General features: G+C 36.5%; 1 protein-coding gene across 2 annotated transcripts in view; it reads left to right on the plus strand.

Moving 5' to 3' along the window:
• Positions 1–6,748: 6,748 nt before the first annotated feature.
• The window catches only part of LOC133526710 (histone-lysine N-methyltransferase PRDM16-like), a 156,420-nt gene continuing 142,373 nt past the window's right edge, over positions 6,749–20,795 (plus strand). For both annotated transcript variants that reach the window (XM_061863428.1, XM_061863429.1), the window contains exon 1: positions 6,749–6,973. In XM_061863428.1, the coding sequence (XP_061719412.1) occupies positions 6,934–6,973 (40 nt within the window). In that variant the 5' untranslated portion in view covers positions 6,749–6,933. The remainder of the gene's footprint in view (positions 6,974–20,795) is intronic.

A 20,795-nucleotide genomic window follows, 5' to 3' on the forward strand; every position in this document is an offset into this window, starting at 1 on the left:
AGACATCTTGTTTTTTCCATCAGAGATCTGTTTTTTCTCTCGCTACACCCGTTCGATTGAGGTGTGTAAGGAGTAGTCAGTCTTCTGTTTATACCATACTCTTTGAGGAGGTTGTCGAAAGGTTTTGATCGGTACTCACCACCATTGTCTGTATGGAGGTTCTGTATCTTGGTTTTATGGAATAGTTCGACGTTCTTCTTATACTCCTTGAATTTTTCGATAACTTCACTTTTTTCTGACATGAAGTATACACAGCAGTATCTTGTGAAGTCGTCTATGAACGTGACGTAATACTTCGAACCGCCCAATGATTGATGCTCGAAAGGACCGCATACATCACTGTATATTATCTGTAGAGGCTCAGTAGAGAATATTTCACCATAGCTTTGAAATGGTAGAGTTGACATTTTACCTTTGATACAGGTTTCACATGGTTCAAGAGATTTTTCTTTGAAATCAAGTCCTCTTATCATCTCATTTCTTTGCATTAGTTTCAGGTCTCTCTCATTAGCATGACCTAATTTTTTATGCCACTTCATAATTTCGCTTTCTACTACAGGTGTGAAATTTGCTGTCTCCGTCGACTCTTCAAGTTCAAGGTAGTATAACCCATCTCTTCTCTTTGCTTTTAAGATTACACTTTCGTCTTCTAGTACACTAGCTTGATTCTTTTCAAATAAGACTTTAAAGCCATCATCTGTTATTTTGCTTACTGACATTAGATTATTTGTCAAGTCCGGAACGTAAAGCGTATTTTTTAAAATATATTCGTACTCATCAGCATGTAGTACCACTTTTCCTTTACCTTCTACATTTGCAGTATGCTTCTCTGACGCCAATCGTAATTTATCAGACACAGGGATTAGGTTTGTCAACAAATCTTCTTCTCCTGTCATGTGCGACGTACAGCCGCTGTCTAGACACCACGATCCATTTTTGAATTTTGACGTATCAGTACTTTCAGTTGTCAGACATACATTGAAGCTCTTTTGTTGATTTTTGTTTACGTTTTTCTTTTGTCTTTTCTTCGACCAACAATCTTCCGTTGAATGCCCTTTTTTATTACAATTGCTGCACATTAAACTCTTTTTCTTTGCTTTCACGTAGAATGCCTCTGAAGTTTGGGACTTAGATTGCCTCCTTGCTTCATGTTCTTCGATTATTTTTACCTTGAGAGTTTCAGGGCTAGGCAAAGTATCTCTCGACTCAATCGCCGTTCTAAAGCTGTCGAAATTTGTAGGCAGACTGTACAACATCATTATGCTTAACAGCTCTGAGTTGATAGTGACTTTCATGTCTTCTAGTTTACCTACGACATCCATGAAGTTGTTGAGATGGTCTCTTACATCTTCTTGAGGTGACATTTTCTTCAAAACTAATTGTTTTAATAGGGTAGCTTTTCTGGCTGGTCCCGAGCTTTGATAGATGGATACTAATTTATCCCATACCTCTTTTGACGTGTTGCAACCTTTAATTTGCTTAAGTTCTGCTGGAGATATTAGCAGTAATAACTCAGACCTTGCTTTTCTATCTTCTTTTTCAAAAGCACTTTTTTCATCAGTAGTCGCGGTCTCCAATAACTTTTTTTCGCCGCTCGCGTATTCCCACAAGTCACTTCTTATTAAGATTGCTTGTGCTTGTAGGCACCATGTGTCGTAATTAGATTTCGTTAATGTTTCGATGTTACGAAAATTCGAACCCATTTTTCTTTTCTCACTTTTACACTTTTTTATTCTTCCATTTTATTTATCACTTTTATTTTTACTAACCACGCTCTGCTACCACTGATGGTGGAAAGCAGTGACGAAATAATAGGAATATATTGATGCAATATTGATTAGGTTTATTCAGAGAGAAAATTAACACATGTTACACGATCGATATAATAACATCAAAATAGAAAACCATGTCAAGAAAACAAATTCAAATATTCCCGCGATCATAGACAATATGAACAGCCAGCACTTTCCAACAAGTATTTCCTTTTAAAAATAGTTTTGTGGCTCGTACAAATATCAAGACGCTAGTTCAACTACTGTTATAAGCCTGAACAGGCGTGGACTGAAATCATTAAGGGAATGTAGTATTTGTTTGTTTTTAGTATTTCATACTATGCAAAGAAATAATTCAAAAGTTTCAAGATAATTTAATTGCCTGCCTGCACTTCCTGCATCGTTTTCAATATGTGAAGAGCAGTCTTGTACACATATAGAAGTTATCGGCGTTCCAAAATAGAAGCGCTCATCTTGTGACAAATTGTACAAGTTGGCTTTAGTCGCATCTGGGCAAACGAGAGGTGTGCTGGTGCTAATGAGCTCCCGCTCACCGAAGAAGATAGAGAAGCTCATGTTTAACAACGAGTATGACAAAGATGAATGGAATGCGAAAATTAATCAAATCAAAAAAATCTTCCTAGATATAGAAATAAAATACGGAAGTATTTTTTGTGTTCCTCATATATGAGTATAACTAATCTAGCTATATAAAATCATTGTATACATATTACATAATCCAAATTTCAATGAGCATATAATGTTCAGCAGTAGACTGCTCTGGGTTTTATTGATCGATGACGATGAAGAAGAATATTGTTGTTATCCTCTGAGGGCAAATTGATGATGAAGAATGTAAGTATAGGTAAAGTGTAGATACCTATAGTTATTTTATTATTTTATTTTACTTGTATGTAGTACCTACTGATAATGTTAATAAGTAGTGTTTCTTATTTCAGTAAAACTCTCTCTTGTATAAAAAGCGGCAGAATTGGCTTTAGGGTCACAAAATCTTTTCTGTAGCTGCGAAAATGTATTTCACAGGTAAGTACGCAATATATTTGAATAATTGAATAAGGTAACTATATACCTATGATATTTAACGTTTTACTTATCGTTGCCAAGTTTTTTGACAATTCGTTCAGATAATGTTCGTGGGCACATTGACTATGAAATTAAAAGGTCTGTGTACATTACAGGACCTGACACACTTACGTCATTGTGATGAAGGGCTCATACAGGCGTTATCGGGTGGCGTGCGCCTCCAAGTCATTGACCCGCGATTAAGGCCAGTGAACATAAAATGCTGGAGTTAGATGAAGAGATATTGTGACAGGCTGTGAAATGACTTCGTAAAATAGGTACAATTAAAACACATAGACAATATTTCGGATAGATATACACCTAGTTACCTACTTATATCTATAGCCCGTGGTTGTTAGTCGAGATGCCGACATTGCCGACAATCATTAAGTTTTGGCCTTATTGACTGAGCGTGAGCAAGCTCGAAGCAAGAGCGAAGCGTCTCTTTTTCTAGCTTGGGCAAAAATGCTTTCGTATGTCTGGCTGTGCTCCTCTGTAGTTCATTTTTCTGAACCGATACTCGTGCAATTTTGTGAGCATGTTTGTATTTAATATTTTGGCATATTCAATATATCGGAGTCATGGGAGTTATCAAGGTCTACAGCTCACAGTGCAACTTAGGCCCATTGGTAGGTAACAGCTGGTCTAATCACAGTAACAAGACGTAGAATTAACCAAAACTAAGTTTGAAAAATCTGTAATTTCAATGTATATTTGCAATATTTAAAATTTTCCTTTCACCCCGTTACAAACAGCCAACCTAAATAAGTTTAGGTATTGCCAACATGTTCCTAATTCGATGTTACTAATTAGGTTTCTTCTAGTTAAAAAGTTAGAACTTGTAGACCGCCTTCGCTTCGACCTAACCTGGTTAGTGATGTACCGACGAGAATATTCTCCTTCTCGAGAATTCCTTCCCCTGGAAATTCTCAATGATTCTCGAGAAATTTCTCATGAACGGAAATATCCGAGAAAGTAATTTTATCAGAACAATATTTTTGATGTTTTTAGGGTTCCGTACCTCGAAAGGACCCCTTACACGGAACCCTTATTGTCCATCCATGTCCTTGTTGTCCATCCGTCCATCTGACTGTCTATCAAGCCCCTTTTTCTCAGGAACGCGTGGAGGTATCAAGCTGGAATTTATATTAAATACTCAGGTCTCAGGTCAGGTAGGTCAGATCAGGTGGCCGATCCCAAACTCACAAACGGTATTGAACCTTTACCTTCGAGGTTTCCCTATACAGTATGAGATTCTTCAAAAAAGGAGTGTACAGGTTTTTAAAGGGTTGGCAATGCGAATGTAACACCTCTGCAGTTGCAGGCGTCCATAGGCTGCGGTGACTGCTTACCATTAGGTGGGCCGTATGCATGTTTGCCACCGTCGTGATATAAAAAAAAGGTCTGCTGTCCCTTGGAGCTGTGAAAATATCATTCTTCTAAGCCAACGCAATCCAAAGATACAGTCGTCTATGCCGCAAATTTCCGCAAATTCTCGACACTCGCAAGGTAATCAAAACTTACAGGGTACTTCCCGTGAACTCAGAATCTTGAAATTTGGCACGAAGCAACGTCTTATAGCACAGATGAAGGAAAAATTGCGAAAATCGTAAACTTTTAGTTACATCATATAATAAAAATATTTTTAATTATTGATATGACTCGATTGTCGTGATGGGTGAACTTTTACTTATATACCTACAGGTTTGTACAGAACCCTCGGTGCGCGAGTCCGACTCGCACTTGGCCGGTTTTTAAAACTGTAAGTGATTAATAACTATGCGTAAGGTATCCGAACCAATTAGATGATAGTAAAGCCCAACTTCTCTTTGTTCTCGAGAAGTTTCCAAGAAATTTCTCGAGAACGTTCTCTATAGGAAGACAATTTCCGGATTGTATATTTAAGAAAAATTACAAGTAATTTCGAATATATTGTTTAGAAGTTCACATAGTCTGGATTTATGTTATACAGGATATCTAGATAATGCACTTATAGGTCTAGTAAAAGAGTCATGGTTTCCGAGATAATCGAATTTTTCTGTCTTTTTTAATAATCACCATCTAGGCCATATCTTTGATGTAAACAGCACACGTTATACCATTTAAAGCGAGGTTTATACTAGCAAGAACTTGCATGCAATTTGCTGCTGCCAAAATAAACTGCAGTCAAATCAGATCAGATGCCGCAATGTAATGAAAATTGCATGCAAGTTCTTGCTAGTCTAAATCCCGCTTAAGAATCAGTATTGATTAAAAAGTTGGTCATACATTTATTTTTCACGATAAACGTTCAAACTTAATGAAAAGTTAGAAGAAAAGTTTTAATTAAAAAAATTAGTTTGGCCACCATAAAGCTCTAACACACGTCCATAAAAAGCCGTCAAACTTTCCTGCTTCAAAATAAAGCTTATCAACAATACTATACCATTGTTTTAATTGCATGGGATTTTTTTGTCATTCTCTAGGTAATTTATTGTATATGTAGGAAAGGGTACAAATGCTTTTTCCTCTCAGTGTCATCAATGCTAAGTGGACGGTTGTGATATATTATCCGTGTTAAGAAGTCAAAATGAAGAAAGGTAACTTGTTTTACTATAAAACTTTGTTGGACGATGGACGTACCAAATACGTGTGTTTATTTTGTGATGAGGTATAAAATGTCACAAGATTGATACGGCATATGATCAATTGCGAAAAGAGTCCGGCTGAAGTAAAACGCAAATAGGGAAAGAAAGATGAAGAGAGTGGCGTGACGTTTCTGATGAGCCCATAAGTGTGGATAGTGTTACACCCTTTAACGGGGTAAGCTTTAATGTATTTTTCCAGTAGCTAATACATAATACTTAGTATATTACGATACAAGTGCAAAAGCAGGAAATTCGCAACGAGTGGTGACAAATTAAATAAATGTGTTTTATTGATTAACTATTTACCATTTAAACGGTACTAGATGAACACGAGAAAGTTCTCCGGAGAACAATAAATTTTTATTTTATTTAGGTTACTATTTCAAGAACTTTTTGGAAATTTCTCGAGACCGAAGAGAAGTTTGCCTCTAAACTATTTAAAAGAATTAAAATGTATTGCAATTACATATAAATTACTAATATCAACATATACGAAAAATAAATAATGTAAAATTTTGTATATTTAAAGTACTTTCTCGGAAATTCCTTTCAAGAAAAAATCTCTATTTTGCTCCTGCAATATTCTCTTGTTTCCGAAACTTCTCGATAACGGCCCATCACTAAACCTGGTTAAGCAATTACAATCTCTGTCGCCAGTTTGCAAAGTTTGTTTCATTATTTGAACTTACATCTCCCCACGACAAAAAACTTTGAAGGTCATAAACAATCCTTAAAATAAATAGGAGCATGATATTTATCATTTTCGTTTTTTTTCAGAAGGTTTCAACAACCTGGTTATAATTGAGAACATGTTTTAAGTAAAAATTTAATTCACTACCATCGTCTATTTCTATCGAACTAGTTTTAACTAATACTATATTGGTTGGGTTAGTTAGGCTAAAAGGTTAGTTTTACATCTAATTTAATATTCTTTATAATAAAAAGAAACGAATAAATTTTTAATGTCCTTTACATCAAGGTAATAAATTGATTGCGTAGTCTACGAATAATAACTTAAAATTAACATGAAGAATTTTGATAGACGTTTATTTGACTTTTACTGTATTCGTAGCCAAAGAATAGGTATCCAAAAAAATTTAAAAAAAAACGTAGATATTAAACCTGCGTGCTTCAGCGGGTTATAAAAAAGTTGCAGTAGAGCCTACAAAAAGTGGTAAGGCTGCATGGGCACCATAGCGCGCCATGGCGTCACAAGACGGCCGGCTGACAGTTGTCGAGTGGCCGCCAGACAGCGAGCCGGTCACTATCGTTTCCCGCGTGGAAATCGCTTTCCCGCGCCCGCGACCGCACGTGAACGCAGTGTCCCGCCGGCCGCTCGCGTGACACCACGCCACTCCCTGGACGTACGTCCCCGACGCCCGCCCGGGTCGCACTGTCTCCTAAAACACGCGTTCCATTTTTAAATGAACTTTTTGATATTAGAGTGAAAAATGCGTTCCAAGGCGGTCGCGAGGAGGCTGCATTCGCAAGGTATGAAAATCTATTTTTAAAAGTTATATTTCAGTTCTACGAAGGTCTACGAGTGCTACGAGGATGCGCAGTAGGTATAAGATAAGAGATATGTGATGCGCTCACCGCGCTTCGCTATTGGTTGGCGCCGCCCCCGCCAGACAAGATAGCGAGGGACATCCTCCGCTCCCTGCCAGTGAACACTCGACCGTAGCTTGACGCCTCAAAGTTTATTTCAGTTTGCAGTTCGACAGGAGGGATGTCCCCTCCGTTGTCAGTTGTCATTGGATGCGCGTTGAGGATTTTCATTATGTACTGTACGGAAACGTGACGTTCTTTTGTTTACTTCGAGCTTTGATCCGGTAAGTATTCTTCAGCGTTCATTAGGTAGGTACAATTGAATGTGTTTTAGTATATTTTGAAGCTCAAAGGTAACAATTCTGATTCACGTTACCTCGTGCCAAGGAAGTTTGAGTGCCAACTTCAGACAGAAACGAAAAACGTAAACTTTGTTCAAACATCGTAACTTGAACAGCAGCTGGTGTAAAGCGGCACGAGGGAGGGCCGGTGGGCCTTATTGCGGGGCGATAGAGTTCACGTTGGCATTGGAATATTGTTATCAGTAGGTAGACAGCTATTTCCCAAACATCGGTTGCACAACGGTTTGCAGAAGCAATCGTCAGTTTTTACGATGCGGTTTATGGCGGGTGACGTACACGCTGTACATGGTCAATATACCAAATTCTAGTTTCAGGAAAATGTACTGTGTCTAAGTACAGGCAGCATTATAATACCTGCTGGATGCCTGTCTGAAAAAAGCCGCCAAACGTATCCGCTACCCTGGAATACTGTTTCAAATTTAAATATATTTCTACAGTTCGGGTTCTTAGGATGTCACAGTCTAATTTTATTGTTCTACGTATAGAGTGGTACGGCCTTATTCGAAGAATGAATAAAACATGTTTAAGATCTTTAAAAGATCGATAACTAAACGACATGTCAAAATTGACGTTTATTTCGATTCCGCTGTGATCCCAATAAGATCTATCTACGATATTTCTAACGTCAAAGTGACATTGGTTGCCTGAATCGAGCTGCTTCTGTCAATTATACGACATATAAACGATATCTAAATGAGAACTTATCTAAACCAGAACTTATCGTTATCGTATCTCATTCTTCGAATCGGGCCGGTAGATACTTTGGATGCTGACTTTGCCGGCCGCACATGGAAATATTGAGAGTACCAACGAAATTGTCAGTCTCAATCAAATACTCGTCAGCTCCACTGAATGTTATTAAGTGGTATTGTTTGAAGAACTGAAGTGTTTATTATTATTGTTACATAATATGTCATATCTTTACTATACGCTTTTTAAAGATGACGATGAAAGTTATATATAAAGATGGAGATTAATGGGGGTCTATTATAATGTATTATTAATGATGCCATTACCACACTTTGTCATTGAATATTCCATGCAGAGTACCTATAGAGTCGAACCAAGCTAACTCTGCACCACTCACCACAGACTTTGCAAAGACAACGTGGGGCAGTGTCATCAAATAATTATAATATTCTAGTGAGTATTAGGTAGGTTCTTGTACACACTTTAAAACTGTCAATTTGGAGGATTTACATCTATCAAAATTTTGAATATTATTTTATGCCAGCAATACACATGGCCGTACATGCGTTTTGCATCACTCTTCTTAATATGGTAAATAAAAGTAACGCACCCAAAACAGTAAAAACTGCGAAACCATATCATTATTTAACATGTTTTTACCTTAGCACTCGTTTTATCGAATATGCTACTGATAGGTGTTTCCGCTTATTATAATTTATAATATGTTAAGTAAATTTACGCTAGCCACTGCCCGCGAAATCATCCGCGGAGAACTCGTCACAATGCTCCCCGCCTCCCCCAAGTACCTACTCTTGTACAAAATTGCAATCCTTATTGCACCCTTACAGGTCAATTCGAGTTTTAGTTATCCGATCTTTTTCCGATATGATACTGATCTGTCAGTGTCAAAAGTGGCCTTTCTTCAACCTGAAATGTCACTTTTGACACTGGCAGATCAGTATCATATCATATCGGAAACAGATCGAATAACTAATACTCGAATTGGCCCACTAGATACTAGTAGATACAGACGTAAGAACAAGTTGTGAAACGTTGAAAAAGTTCCTAGAAATTTCAGAAAAAATGTATAGTAGGTACACAAAGGAAAGGAAAATTTCGATTCATAAACAAAAATTAGAAGTTTATGACATTTTTCCAAATTTTCGCAAAATTGGAAATTTCCAACGGCACATCAATACTCATAGGGGATTAATTCCGAGATGTAAACATCCTATGTATATTTCAAGGCTATAAACTATCTGTGTTCGAAATTTAATTAAAATCCGTAAAGTTGTTTTGGAGAACATATATTCAAACATCTAAACATACAAACGTTTACTAGTATAGTAATAATAATCGGATTTAAGAGGGGACATAAAGCCAGGAAATAGAAGGAAATAAAAGATACGGCGCCCCGCGCGAAAGTTGTGACGAAAGATATGACATCGTGCGGGTTTTAAGGGTTTACGTACCTTAGATTCTGAAAATATACTTCCATTTTATACTTAAATTATACTGCTTTGGCAGCCAGGGTGACGATATAAATTTGAAATTAAATGAGAATTTTATTTAAAATTTCAATTTATGTAATGGATACAGAGGTATTACTATAACTACAATATATTGTACAATAAAGTATATACATACATACATACATACTACCTTAAATCTAAATAGGCCCTTGAGGCAAGATTTTGGCAGCATTTCCTCGTTGTATCGTAATGCTAATACGTTGGTTGTGCGAAGCCGCCAGTTACGTCAACCAGACGCTTCACGATTTCTGGAAAAAACTTGTGCGCGCTGCGACCCCACGCCCATGGACCACGAGTTTCAACGCCAAATGGTATTCTCTACCGAAGGTTCTTATATATATTACGTTTATAAATTAGACTTTGAGACATGTTTTCGTGATTTTTCTACCGAGCCAACTTTAATCTAGCCTAGTAAAGTTTTGGTTGGAGTCTGTCCTTGCAAATGAAATCTAGATTCTGTGTAAAAAAGGAACATGGTATTTTCCTTTGTAAAATTGTTCAGTAATTCAATATACTACAATAACATTTTTTTTATTCAGTTGTTTGTAGAGTAAGTACGATAGTGTGTGATTATACTGTAACAAAATGTAGTTTATGCATTTCACAAATATGGTCGCATTTTGACACATATACTTAAAACAAATCCCTGTTCCCTACAACATAGACTTCCTTAATACCAATGTCAACGATTAAATATGACATCCGTAGACTGTGAACGAACATTTTCGACTTCTAAATTATGGTTATGTTTTCAAAATGACGCGCGTTTTACCGAGCCTTGCTTATTAAAATGATGTTAAAGTCTAATTTCAGCATGTCTAATCATCTTGGTTAGATGCAACATCTATTCAGTTGCTTTGAATCGCCATTGCTAGTTTTTTTAAAGCATTCAATTCACGCGAAAACAGCCGAAAGATTTTCGCACTTTGTTTTCAAACTGTCCATCAGATATATATTTGATCTTCCATATACTAATTTCATACGTAGATATTTTAATTGGCAACATTTTTGGAATTGATTACACATACTAATGACAGAACCGAACTGCTACTACAAAAATATTTACATCCAGCCTCTTATCTGCATTTTAAATGATTAAAATTAGCTACTTGGGTGAATAAAACAGGAAAATATTGCTAGTTACTACTAAATAATGAAATATTGAAACGAAGCAAACGTTTCTAGACATACTTCAGATAAATTAGGTACAATTTTCTTAGAAAAAGTACAGGGCATGTAGGTCGTGGCCAGACCATAGATTTTTTTTTTTTTTTTTTTTTATACTACGTCGGTGGCAAACAAGCATACGGCCCGCCTGATGGTAAGCAGAATTTGTTCATTTCATAAATTGGCATTTTAGAATTGATCACTTCATGATATGGTCAGTCAAATCTAACCGTGGTTTGATTTTTTCATGATGTGACCAACCGATTGTATCATTCTACTTCTAAATATTTTCCATTCTCCATGATTTTTAGTATGTTATTGACACAATAAAAAACTAGGTTTATAGATTTTCCTTTTTTTTTTCAAAATTTGCAAAACAAATTTTTTTTTTTTCGAAACAGCGAAACCTATAAATCGACATCAAAATCAAAGTTATTTGTTAAGATTTAGTAAGGGGAAACCGTTTTCTCCCAAAAAGGAATTGCATAGAAAAAGTACCCTTATTTCGTTACGATCGCAAAGCTATTCTTCCCTCTTAAGTACAGAACAAACGAAAGCCAATGAAAGAGGACCTTAAAAGTTACCTATTGGACTCCTTATAAAAACAAACATTCATGTACCAAATCATCGATTTTGTACCTTTGTGAACCGTGCTAACCAAAATTTTGTAACTTGAAGATTTCAAAAAGTATGAATGCGGATGGTTAAGTAGAATATGCCCTTATCTTTGTATTAATAAGTAGAGATGCCACGAATAGTGGTTTTGGTCGAATACGAAATATTCGGTCACACTCTCGGCCGTATATGTGTATGTTTTGAGTCCATTTATTATGAAAACTGATCGCCTGTGTGCTAAGATCTCAGTTTTGTTGCTCATTAGTAATGTATGTAGTTAAAAGTCAAGAAAATCCAGTCTTCGATAAAAATAAAATAAATTCACATCTAAACAGCTTCCTATGAATATGTGTATAGGTTTATGGTACACTTCAATTACTTATCCATTTTTTTCATAAGTAGGTGTAATTTGAGATTTGGTGTAGGTGTAGGTAATTATTCACAGTTTTATACTATTGTCTAGATTTCATAGAAAAATGTTTTGATGGTAATCAATGTAGGTATTTAATTTTTATGAACATACGAGCACATGGGGAGTAAAATCGGTAGTTTCTCTATTGGCCATACGATGAACTTTACTGAACGCGGGACCTTGTACACTTACTACTTACTTAGGCATATGCATGCCAATAGATACTTTTAGAATTTAATAACGTCATGTCAACGTCATAATAGCTTAATTATAGGTATATTGATTAAATGGGCAGGTTTAACATATTTAACGATTAGGTCAATATTAATAAAAGGCTGTGTCGGTACGGGTCGTTAATATCTGGCCACATTTTATAGCTCCATAACCCTGGCGACTCTTCGGCCTGACGGGAAATTCGACCTCATCTTTTACGACTTTCGCGTCCGAGAGAATTTGAAACCAGTCAATGCCCTTACATCAATAGATACGCTGAAATATCATATTACATATATATATAATATTAGTATAATTGACGATGAGAATAGCTTGCAGCTGCAGCTGTACAATCTATGTGTAAACAAACAGAAATGGGTATGAATTTTCAGGCCTCCGGACAATGGCGCTGTCCACCATAAATAAACCGAACAATATTCAATAAGTGCACCGGTTTATTCCTCCAGGAATAGCAGTCGTAAAGCTCGCAGACATACCTACGGACGGATCCTCGAATCACAATAACGCAGCAGCTCAGCAGAATCCATAATCTTATTTTTGTACCGCGCCACGAAGCGTGAATTTCGCAATTACGTGAGCCCCGATAACGACGCGCGATAGTCATCTTAAAGCTCTGCATCTTAGAGACCACTCTCGCCGGACAGGGCTTTCTCAAAATAAACACCTCTTGTCTATACACGTGCGAATGTAGACTTTATCTCGGAGACGGAGAGTTACGTGGCGGGAGCGGGCGAGAGACATGGGAAAGGGCGCTCTCTGCCTCGGGAACAGGGCAGGTTATGCGTCGCAGATGCGCCATCCATTGTGTTCCCTCCTATAATTTTATCGAAGCCGATTTACGATCGATTGTTCGGCCACGGTGGACAGTGGAGGTGTCCGTGTGCGCGCGCGCATGTGTGCGCGGTGCGTGCCCGCGGCCGGCCCTCGTAACTTACCTGCAGATGGCGCTCGGAAATGACGAACTCTCGCCACACAACGCTCTCGTAAATTAAGAAACGACCGACGTCTTGAACCGTGTTCTTTTCAGCTTTATTTTATGTCTCGAAAAGGAATTACGAGCAAGCTTGCCTGGGCGAAAATTTAAATTATTATTTCTTGAAGGAAAACTGTAGCAGATGTTTATTAGCCTCGATGACAAAACACGCTTGCGGGCAAATTGTTTTCCGGCACGGTAAAGATTGAGTTTCAATAGCCAATAAAGATTGTACAGGTCGCTGAAATCAATCGAATGTAAAACGGAGGAAATCGTTGGGCAAAGGTTTATGCTAAGATCGTTAACAGTTTGACAGACGTTTGAAATAATAACACTGGTTTGATTCCGCGAATCGGCACTATGTAGTACGAGCGACTGTATTGTTCAGGAACGAGCGACTCAAACGCAGTTTTGCTATAAACACTTAGTATTGCAAATAACGTGTCGAAGCTTTGAAATGGTAGTTCCTTGATTCTTTGAACCAATTGTTGTCACAGTTTTCGAGATCAAAGACTTACTGACGTGTCGTCTAATGGCATGAAACTACAAGCTTACAATGTTGCTTCTGTTTTTAGGATTACGTAGCATACTATTGTAAAGGATGGTATAGCCTGTCCCATTTCTAAGCTCAAGTTCGCCATACATACATTTACTATGGAGTACTTAATCTTAGAAAAAATCGGGCAAGTGCGAGTCGGACTCGCGCACGAAGGGTTCCGTACCATTATTTATAACAAAGGCAAAAAAAATATGTTTGTTGTATGGGAGCCCCCCTTAAATATTTATTTTATTTTGTTTTTAGTATTTGTTGTTATAGCGGTAACAGAAATATATCATCTGTGAAAATTTCAACTGTCTAGCTATCACGGTTCTTGAGATACAGCCTGGTGACAGACGGACTGACGGACAGCGAAGCCGTTCGTTTCTGTGTGGGGTTGCAGTTCTAACCTAACCTTAACTTACTTTAAAAGCCGTTCGTTTCTGTGTGGAGTTGCAGTTCTAACCTAACCGAAACCTACTTTGAAATATAAATGTGTAGTACGATATACAGTCTGGGCCCTGTAACTAAAGCAAAAAATTAAAATATACACCCTTTAACTAATCAGTAATAACGTCCAAATGGTATTAATTAATTAAAATGAAAAATAAATTTATTGTTATTTTCTAACAAAATTAATCGATATATTACTAAACCTATAAACACATCAATTTTGTTTAAACGTATGCAGTTGAACTATCACTTGAATTTCACTTTTTTCAACGAGAGGTAACAATTTTCTCATCAAGTAGATTTACGGTGTAGGCACGAAAGGATATATTTAGGTAATAAAATTATAATTTTAACGCAACTTACTCTTTATTATGAAATTCCAACAAAAAAGTGCACTAAATAAAATCACTCATAATAATTAGGTATTCAAATCTTACTGGTTATGCACTTCACAAGGTTTGTTAAGGATGTTTATTTTTCTCAGCTACAACTTCGGTGGTACGGCTTGTACTCCAATTCATTGCATTTCGTCCGATACGGCATGTGTGCACCGTTTCAATATTAAAGAGAGTTTCACCTTTTTCAATGAATTTCTGTGAAAATCGGGATGCACACCGCCACAAACAGACCAATACTTGGTAACCACACTTTCGATGCAGTGGGATGAAAGTAACGCGGCTATTAAATACTTAATTAGCCGGAGGATAATCGTTTGCAATATTTAACACAAAGCTCGATTTGTTTTCGCTCTTCTTTCATCATAGGTATTACGTACCTAAATATTTTGCGTTCGTGTGTGGTAATTTATTTAATGGTCGTTTATTTGCATAACTTTGATGTATCTTATCATCTTGACGTACATTGTCAATAGGTAAGAAAATAAACAACAAAAAGTTATCATTTGCAATTGCGTGAATGTCTATGAAAGTTTATGATAAAATTATTATTAGCGTAGAGGACTGAAAATCGAAAGATCAAATTAACTCTTTTCTCAAAACTGTCAAAATGATCGACAAATTAATCTGGCAACAAATGTACGGTTTCCTGATAAGATTTCAGGATTGATAATTCAGATAAGGAGTTCCATAGGCCGGCGCAGACGTCAGATTTTTCCCTATTCCGTTCAGTGCTGCTACCGCGAAAATAGAAATTGAAAATTCGAAACATCTTTTTCTATCGCTCTTGAGTCAAATATGCTAGAGCGATAGAGAAAGATGTTTCGAATTTTCGATGTTCTCGGTAGCAGGCCTGAAAAAATTAAGAACGTGTGCGTGAAACTTGAAGAAACGGATACATTCAGGTTTCCCGGATCCGGAAACCATACGTCTGTACAGCTTTAGCATGAAGTTTGTAGGTCAATACTATCATTTGTCGTAACAACATTTACTTCAAACTGCCTTTTCTCGTAAATAATAAGATTTTAAATAATTTAAATTAATTAAGGGTGCCAGACATTTCTCGAATTTTTTATTAAGGTGATAAGAATGCAACAATTTATTCTGAATAAGTACCTATTATTAAATAAATATCAAAGGTGACACACCACCGCAGAAAATAGTCTTAAACAAACTGTTTAGTAAAAGTTCATTACGGTAATTCATTCTCTCTATCATGATGCATGCCCACTTGTCTCTCAAGTATTTCCACAGCCACTTGTACTGAAAGACATAGTGATTAAAAAGCGAAGATAATGGTATCATGTTTATTAGATATTTGTAGCATAACCAACACTACAAAATAAACTATGTAAATCGTTCCGTTGCTTGACAGAACGTGATGAGTAATACCTATCTAATGAAGTAAATTTTCTATGTGCTGACCATTTGCTGTTCTGCATGCTTCATAACGCAAGAGTGTGTTACGGTGCACTCTGTCAAGATCCACTTCTCGAACTTTTTCGATCGCCTCAACAATTCTTCTCCTCAGCATCTCGACTGTGTCTTCCACTGCCGAATACACGTAATCTTTAATAGCTCCCCAAAGGAAAAAATCCAAACACGTAAGGTCGGGAGATCTTGCCGGCCATCTTCGGGGACCAAACCGACCAATCCATCTATCACCAAATATTTGAGTTAGCCTTAGTCGGACTGGCACAACAGAATGTGCAGGTGCACCATCGAGTTGAAACCACGTTTCATTTTTAATGTTCTCGGGTAAATTATTAAAGTAATCTGTGACGGTCCCGTCGATTAATTGCATAAAACGTCCCGTATTTAAGGTTCCGTCAATAAAAACTGGACCAATTATTGTGCGTCCGTGAATACCAGCCCAAACGTTTAGGGAAAAGCGGTACTGATGACCCGTTTGTCTCATAACAAAAGGGTTGTCGCTGCTCCAGTAATGTGTATTTTTTGGGTTCCATTTTCCATTATTTGTAAAAGTAGATTCATCCATCCATATCACATTACGCACGAAGTTCAAGTTTTCTTGGTCCTGTCTCAAAAACCAGTCACAATATGCAAGTCGCACTGGGTAGTCACGTGGTAACATGGCTTGTATTTTAAGAAATTTATAAGGGTGATGATTTCTATTTTTTAGAACTTTTTGTACTATTCTGTGATTCACCCCAAACATAAGGCCTGCTTTTCTGGTGCTGGTCGTAGGTCATTGCCGAAAATGACGTATTATTCTTCGTTCTAATGCCAATCTTACATAATTTTTTTTTTTTTGTTATTATATATACAGTTTCTATTTGCGAGTTCCTGTAATTGGCTCTGTACTACTATCTAAAAAGTTTAATGTATTTTTTATAGCTGTTGGAATTCCTTGTATAAATAAATAAATAAAAATTAAATGCCGCACCCGGGCCCTGTGCCGGCGGCACTGCTCCAGTCACAGGCTAGTTGTCGCGTACTCGTTGCACGGCGTTGGTGATGACTCGGCCGTTGGCTGGTTGCCTTCGATTAGGAAATCGTTCACCGTACAACCTTAGAGCTCGATGTGCGTTGCCTCTAGTTTCGCCGTAAAGCAGAATCATTTCGCACAAATCGCGTGAATCATACAGTATTCGTGGCATTTTGAATTGCTGATAATATCTGTTTTGCAAACTTGACATTGTCAACGTACCATAAAGTTACAAACATTTTTAAATCATAAAATCAAACCAATCCTTTAAAGAGATTTGCAATAATAAATACAAATGTAGTATTTCAAAAATAATGATAATGGTCAACAAAATATTACGTACTATGTATTATGTGTAGATCTAAATAAGGACTAATTTTGTTTATTTCCTAAAATAATTAAAAAAATAATTTGCACTACCTACTTACACACACATGTTAGAATCTGTCAAAACGCCCGGTACCAAGATATCCTACGACTGCTAAGCGACAGTATCGCAATGTGAAAATTCATTGATGGCTAATCTTAATTTTAAATGACTGTATATCCTAATTTAAAAACTTTGGAAAATTAGGACCGCTATGTAATAACTGTACATACGTTAAGAAACCTCTGGCAATTTTTTTTGCTTTAGTTACAGGGCCCACCCTGTATAAAAATGTATTATATTTATACGTCTAACAAATGAATTACAATGTTTAGTAGTTCTGCCAGTTAAAATACTTTGAAAAGAATCAACGATCAAGTAATATTCGTTGAATAGTATTTCTAAGAAGTAAAGAAAATTTAAATAAATAGTAAGTAGTTGAAACAAAATAACGCCAAACTATATTACTAGAACTAAAATTTCTATGAATCTTTGTCGATGAAATGTTTGTCGGCAAAACAATGGGATACCGTTTATTTATACATATAGCAAATATAATGTATCTATAGTCGCACAGACACGAGGTTTCGCCATTAGTGGAAGAAAGGGTGGGACGGAGCCGCTAATGACCAAGACGCTAATGACATGTCTGAATATGCCCTCGGCAAAACGTAATCACCACCTGACTTACGCGTCATGGCCATGTCTGTATATCATGCAATATCTAAAATCACGCTATAGTTAATTAATATCAACCATGTTGCTTATTATTTTAATATATTAATAAAATAACCATTACATTTAGTATTTACCATCATCATTTTATTAATTTCATAAACGAACTTGACATTTTATATCTTATATTGCATAAAAGTCGATAAAATATAACGTTATAAATATAGATCTCGTTGCCATAAGTATTAAATACCTAGAGAGACTTAAGAAATATTGAGTGCCCTTACAGGGTGTCATGTACCTACCATCTTCAAATTGTAACACCTAATGTATAATGAGCATGACTGCAATACAATAAAGAATAAAGAATAAAGAATAAAATGAATACGAGTATTACGCACAGTATTTGGGATTATTAGGGTTCCGTACCAAAAAGGTACAAAAGGAAACCTTATGGTGCGACTCTGTCCGTTCATCCGTCCGTCCCTCGAGAAACACTTAAGCTATCGATTTGAAATTTGGAATGGTTATGAAGAACGCTAACTCAGACACATTGAAAGTATTATTTTGTTATTTTATTTTTAATAACTATGGGAAATGCCCAATATGAAGAGGGGGCAAAATTTCAAAGTCTAGTGACAAAATATTTTTTGAATATTTTTTAGTAGTGGAGAAAAATTGATTTATGGAGGAAAATGTGAAAAAAATACCATTCCGCCCCCCTTATCTCCAAAATTTACTGAAGAAAAAATGTGACATTTTTACATAATATTAAGATTACTATGAATTTGACAGGAAAAATATAATCAGACCTCTATCTTGCTAACTTTTTTGTAATTAACAAATAACATTTCCGATTTCAGTTTGCAATTTAACCAAGTTTACGTATTTTTATTACCCTTGAAATTTCTATGAGATTACATTAAAGACACCTTTTTTCAAATAAAAGAACAATTTTTAAAATCGTTTCCAACTCAAAAAACCTACATATGTACGTGCAATACATCGCGCAAATTAGTTATAGGATTTGCCGATAGATGGCGCTGTACACAATTATACTTAGTATAGGTACTTCTGCTCAAAAGTCTTTCGCCTTTATAGTTTATATTAGTATATATCGATATATCGGTTGGGATAGGAAAAACCTAAATTACGTGTATATCCTATGGAAACTACATTGGTGCGATCACTGCTGTCGATAGGTATCATTCCGTTCTAATCCTAGATCGGATTATTCCGGCTCAGTGACGCACGCACATCAATGAAAGAATGATCCGCGGGCTAAATGTGCCTTCGTAATGCCAAACAATGTACCTTCTGTAGGTACACAGATTTCTGGTGATTTGAGGCTCACACGTATTATGTTACTAAATTGTATGAGATATGAAACGTTTTTGAAAAATTATACATACTCGTAATAACCTTTAACGGTTGATAACTTGATAAGGATCCTGACCGAATTTTAGTCATCTTTTTCCATTTTTTCGAGAATGTTTTCTACTTTAGGTGTATATACCTACAACAGTAGTATTCGTACAACAACAGAGGTTTGACCACCGCACACATATCAAAGGTTAGTCTTTATTATCCCAGAAGTTCGACAAAGGGCACATTTTTGTCATAGCCATTGAGTTTTCGTTTTTTTTATATACTACGTCGGTGGCAAACAAGCATACGACCCGCCTGATGGTAAGCAGTCCACGTAGCCTATATACGCCTGCAATTTCACAGGAGTTACATGCGCGTTGCCGACCCTAACACTCCGCACTCTCGTTGACACTAACACTCAACACACTAATTCTTGTTTAAATGATGAACATCCTACATTGCCATGTTGTTATTTGATGTTTGCTTTGCTCTGTGACCTCTTTTCCGGGATTAACATTGGTATTGGAAAACATGCTGTCTCGTATAATCAATTCGAATGGTAACTTTTCGACTTGCCATACCCTTATTGCACTAATTTTTATTCTATGGACTTTAGGACAATGGAATATCTATTCTTGCATACAGCTGAGCACAAAGGTAAGTTACAACAGGTAGATTACTAAGCGCTGTATCACCGAGATAGCTTATCTCTGAGTCACTCCATGCTTCATGCTTGCACTTGCTCTTGCTGCTATTTTCAGTGAATATCCACCGTTATTCAGATATTTATACTAGCGCACCTTATAGTACTAATGTTCGGCCTTAATTTAGGCAAAGAGCACTGATGATGCAGTTCAAGAAAAAATTGACTACATATTTACAAGAATTAAAAAGTATACACGTTCGTACAAATGTGCAAGTTGCGGAAAGTTTCTAATAAGTTGGGAAAGTTCTCGGAAATTAACAAAGACGGCAGAAAACAAAGAAGATGGAAAAAAAGAACGGAAAATTTAGACCGCCATATAAAAATATGAGAAGTTTCCTAAAGGATCATGTTTGGCTCAACACTCGCTAAACATGGGTGGTATATTTATATTATTAATTTTTATATTGGTAGGCGCCAAACAGTCCAAACATGAAGTGAAAGTCGCGATAGTTATTAGAAATCTACGGATACTTCACAAAACATTATAAAAGAAGAAATTCTGTACGATTTTAAGGTTAGGAATTCTGCCTTAATGGGTATGATCGTACAGGCCATGTTAAATATGATTATGCTTTATTAGTCTTATTACAAAGAAATAAGGTGCCGTAAGTAGTGTAAAGTGTCTTGTCGCACCTGAGATTTGCCGATGACATTGTGTTGTTTGCCGAGACCCTGGAAGATCTTCAAGGCATGGTTGAAAGCCTTTACCATGCTCCTTTGAAGATAGGTCTTAAGATGAATATGTCCAAGACTAAAGTTATGACGAACATCTCTGGTATATCGATTCCAACTATTATGGTTGGGAACGAAGTACTGGAGGTGGTCGAGC

Source organism: Cydia pomonella, chromosome 16 (genome assembly GCF_033807575.1).
Source record: "Cydia pomonella isolate Wapato2018A chromosome 16, ilCydPomo1, whole genome shotgun sequence".
NCBI lineage: Eukaryota > Metazoa > Arthropoda > Insecta > Lepidoptera > Tortricidae > Cydia > Cydia pomonella.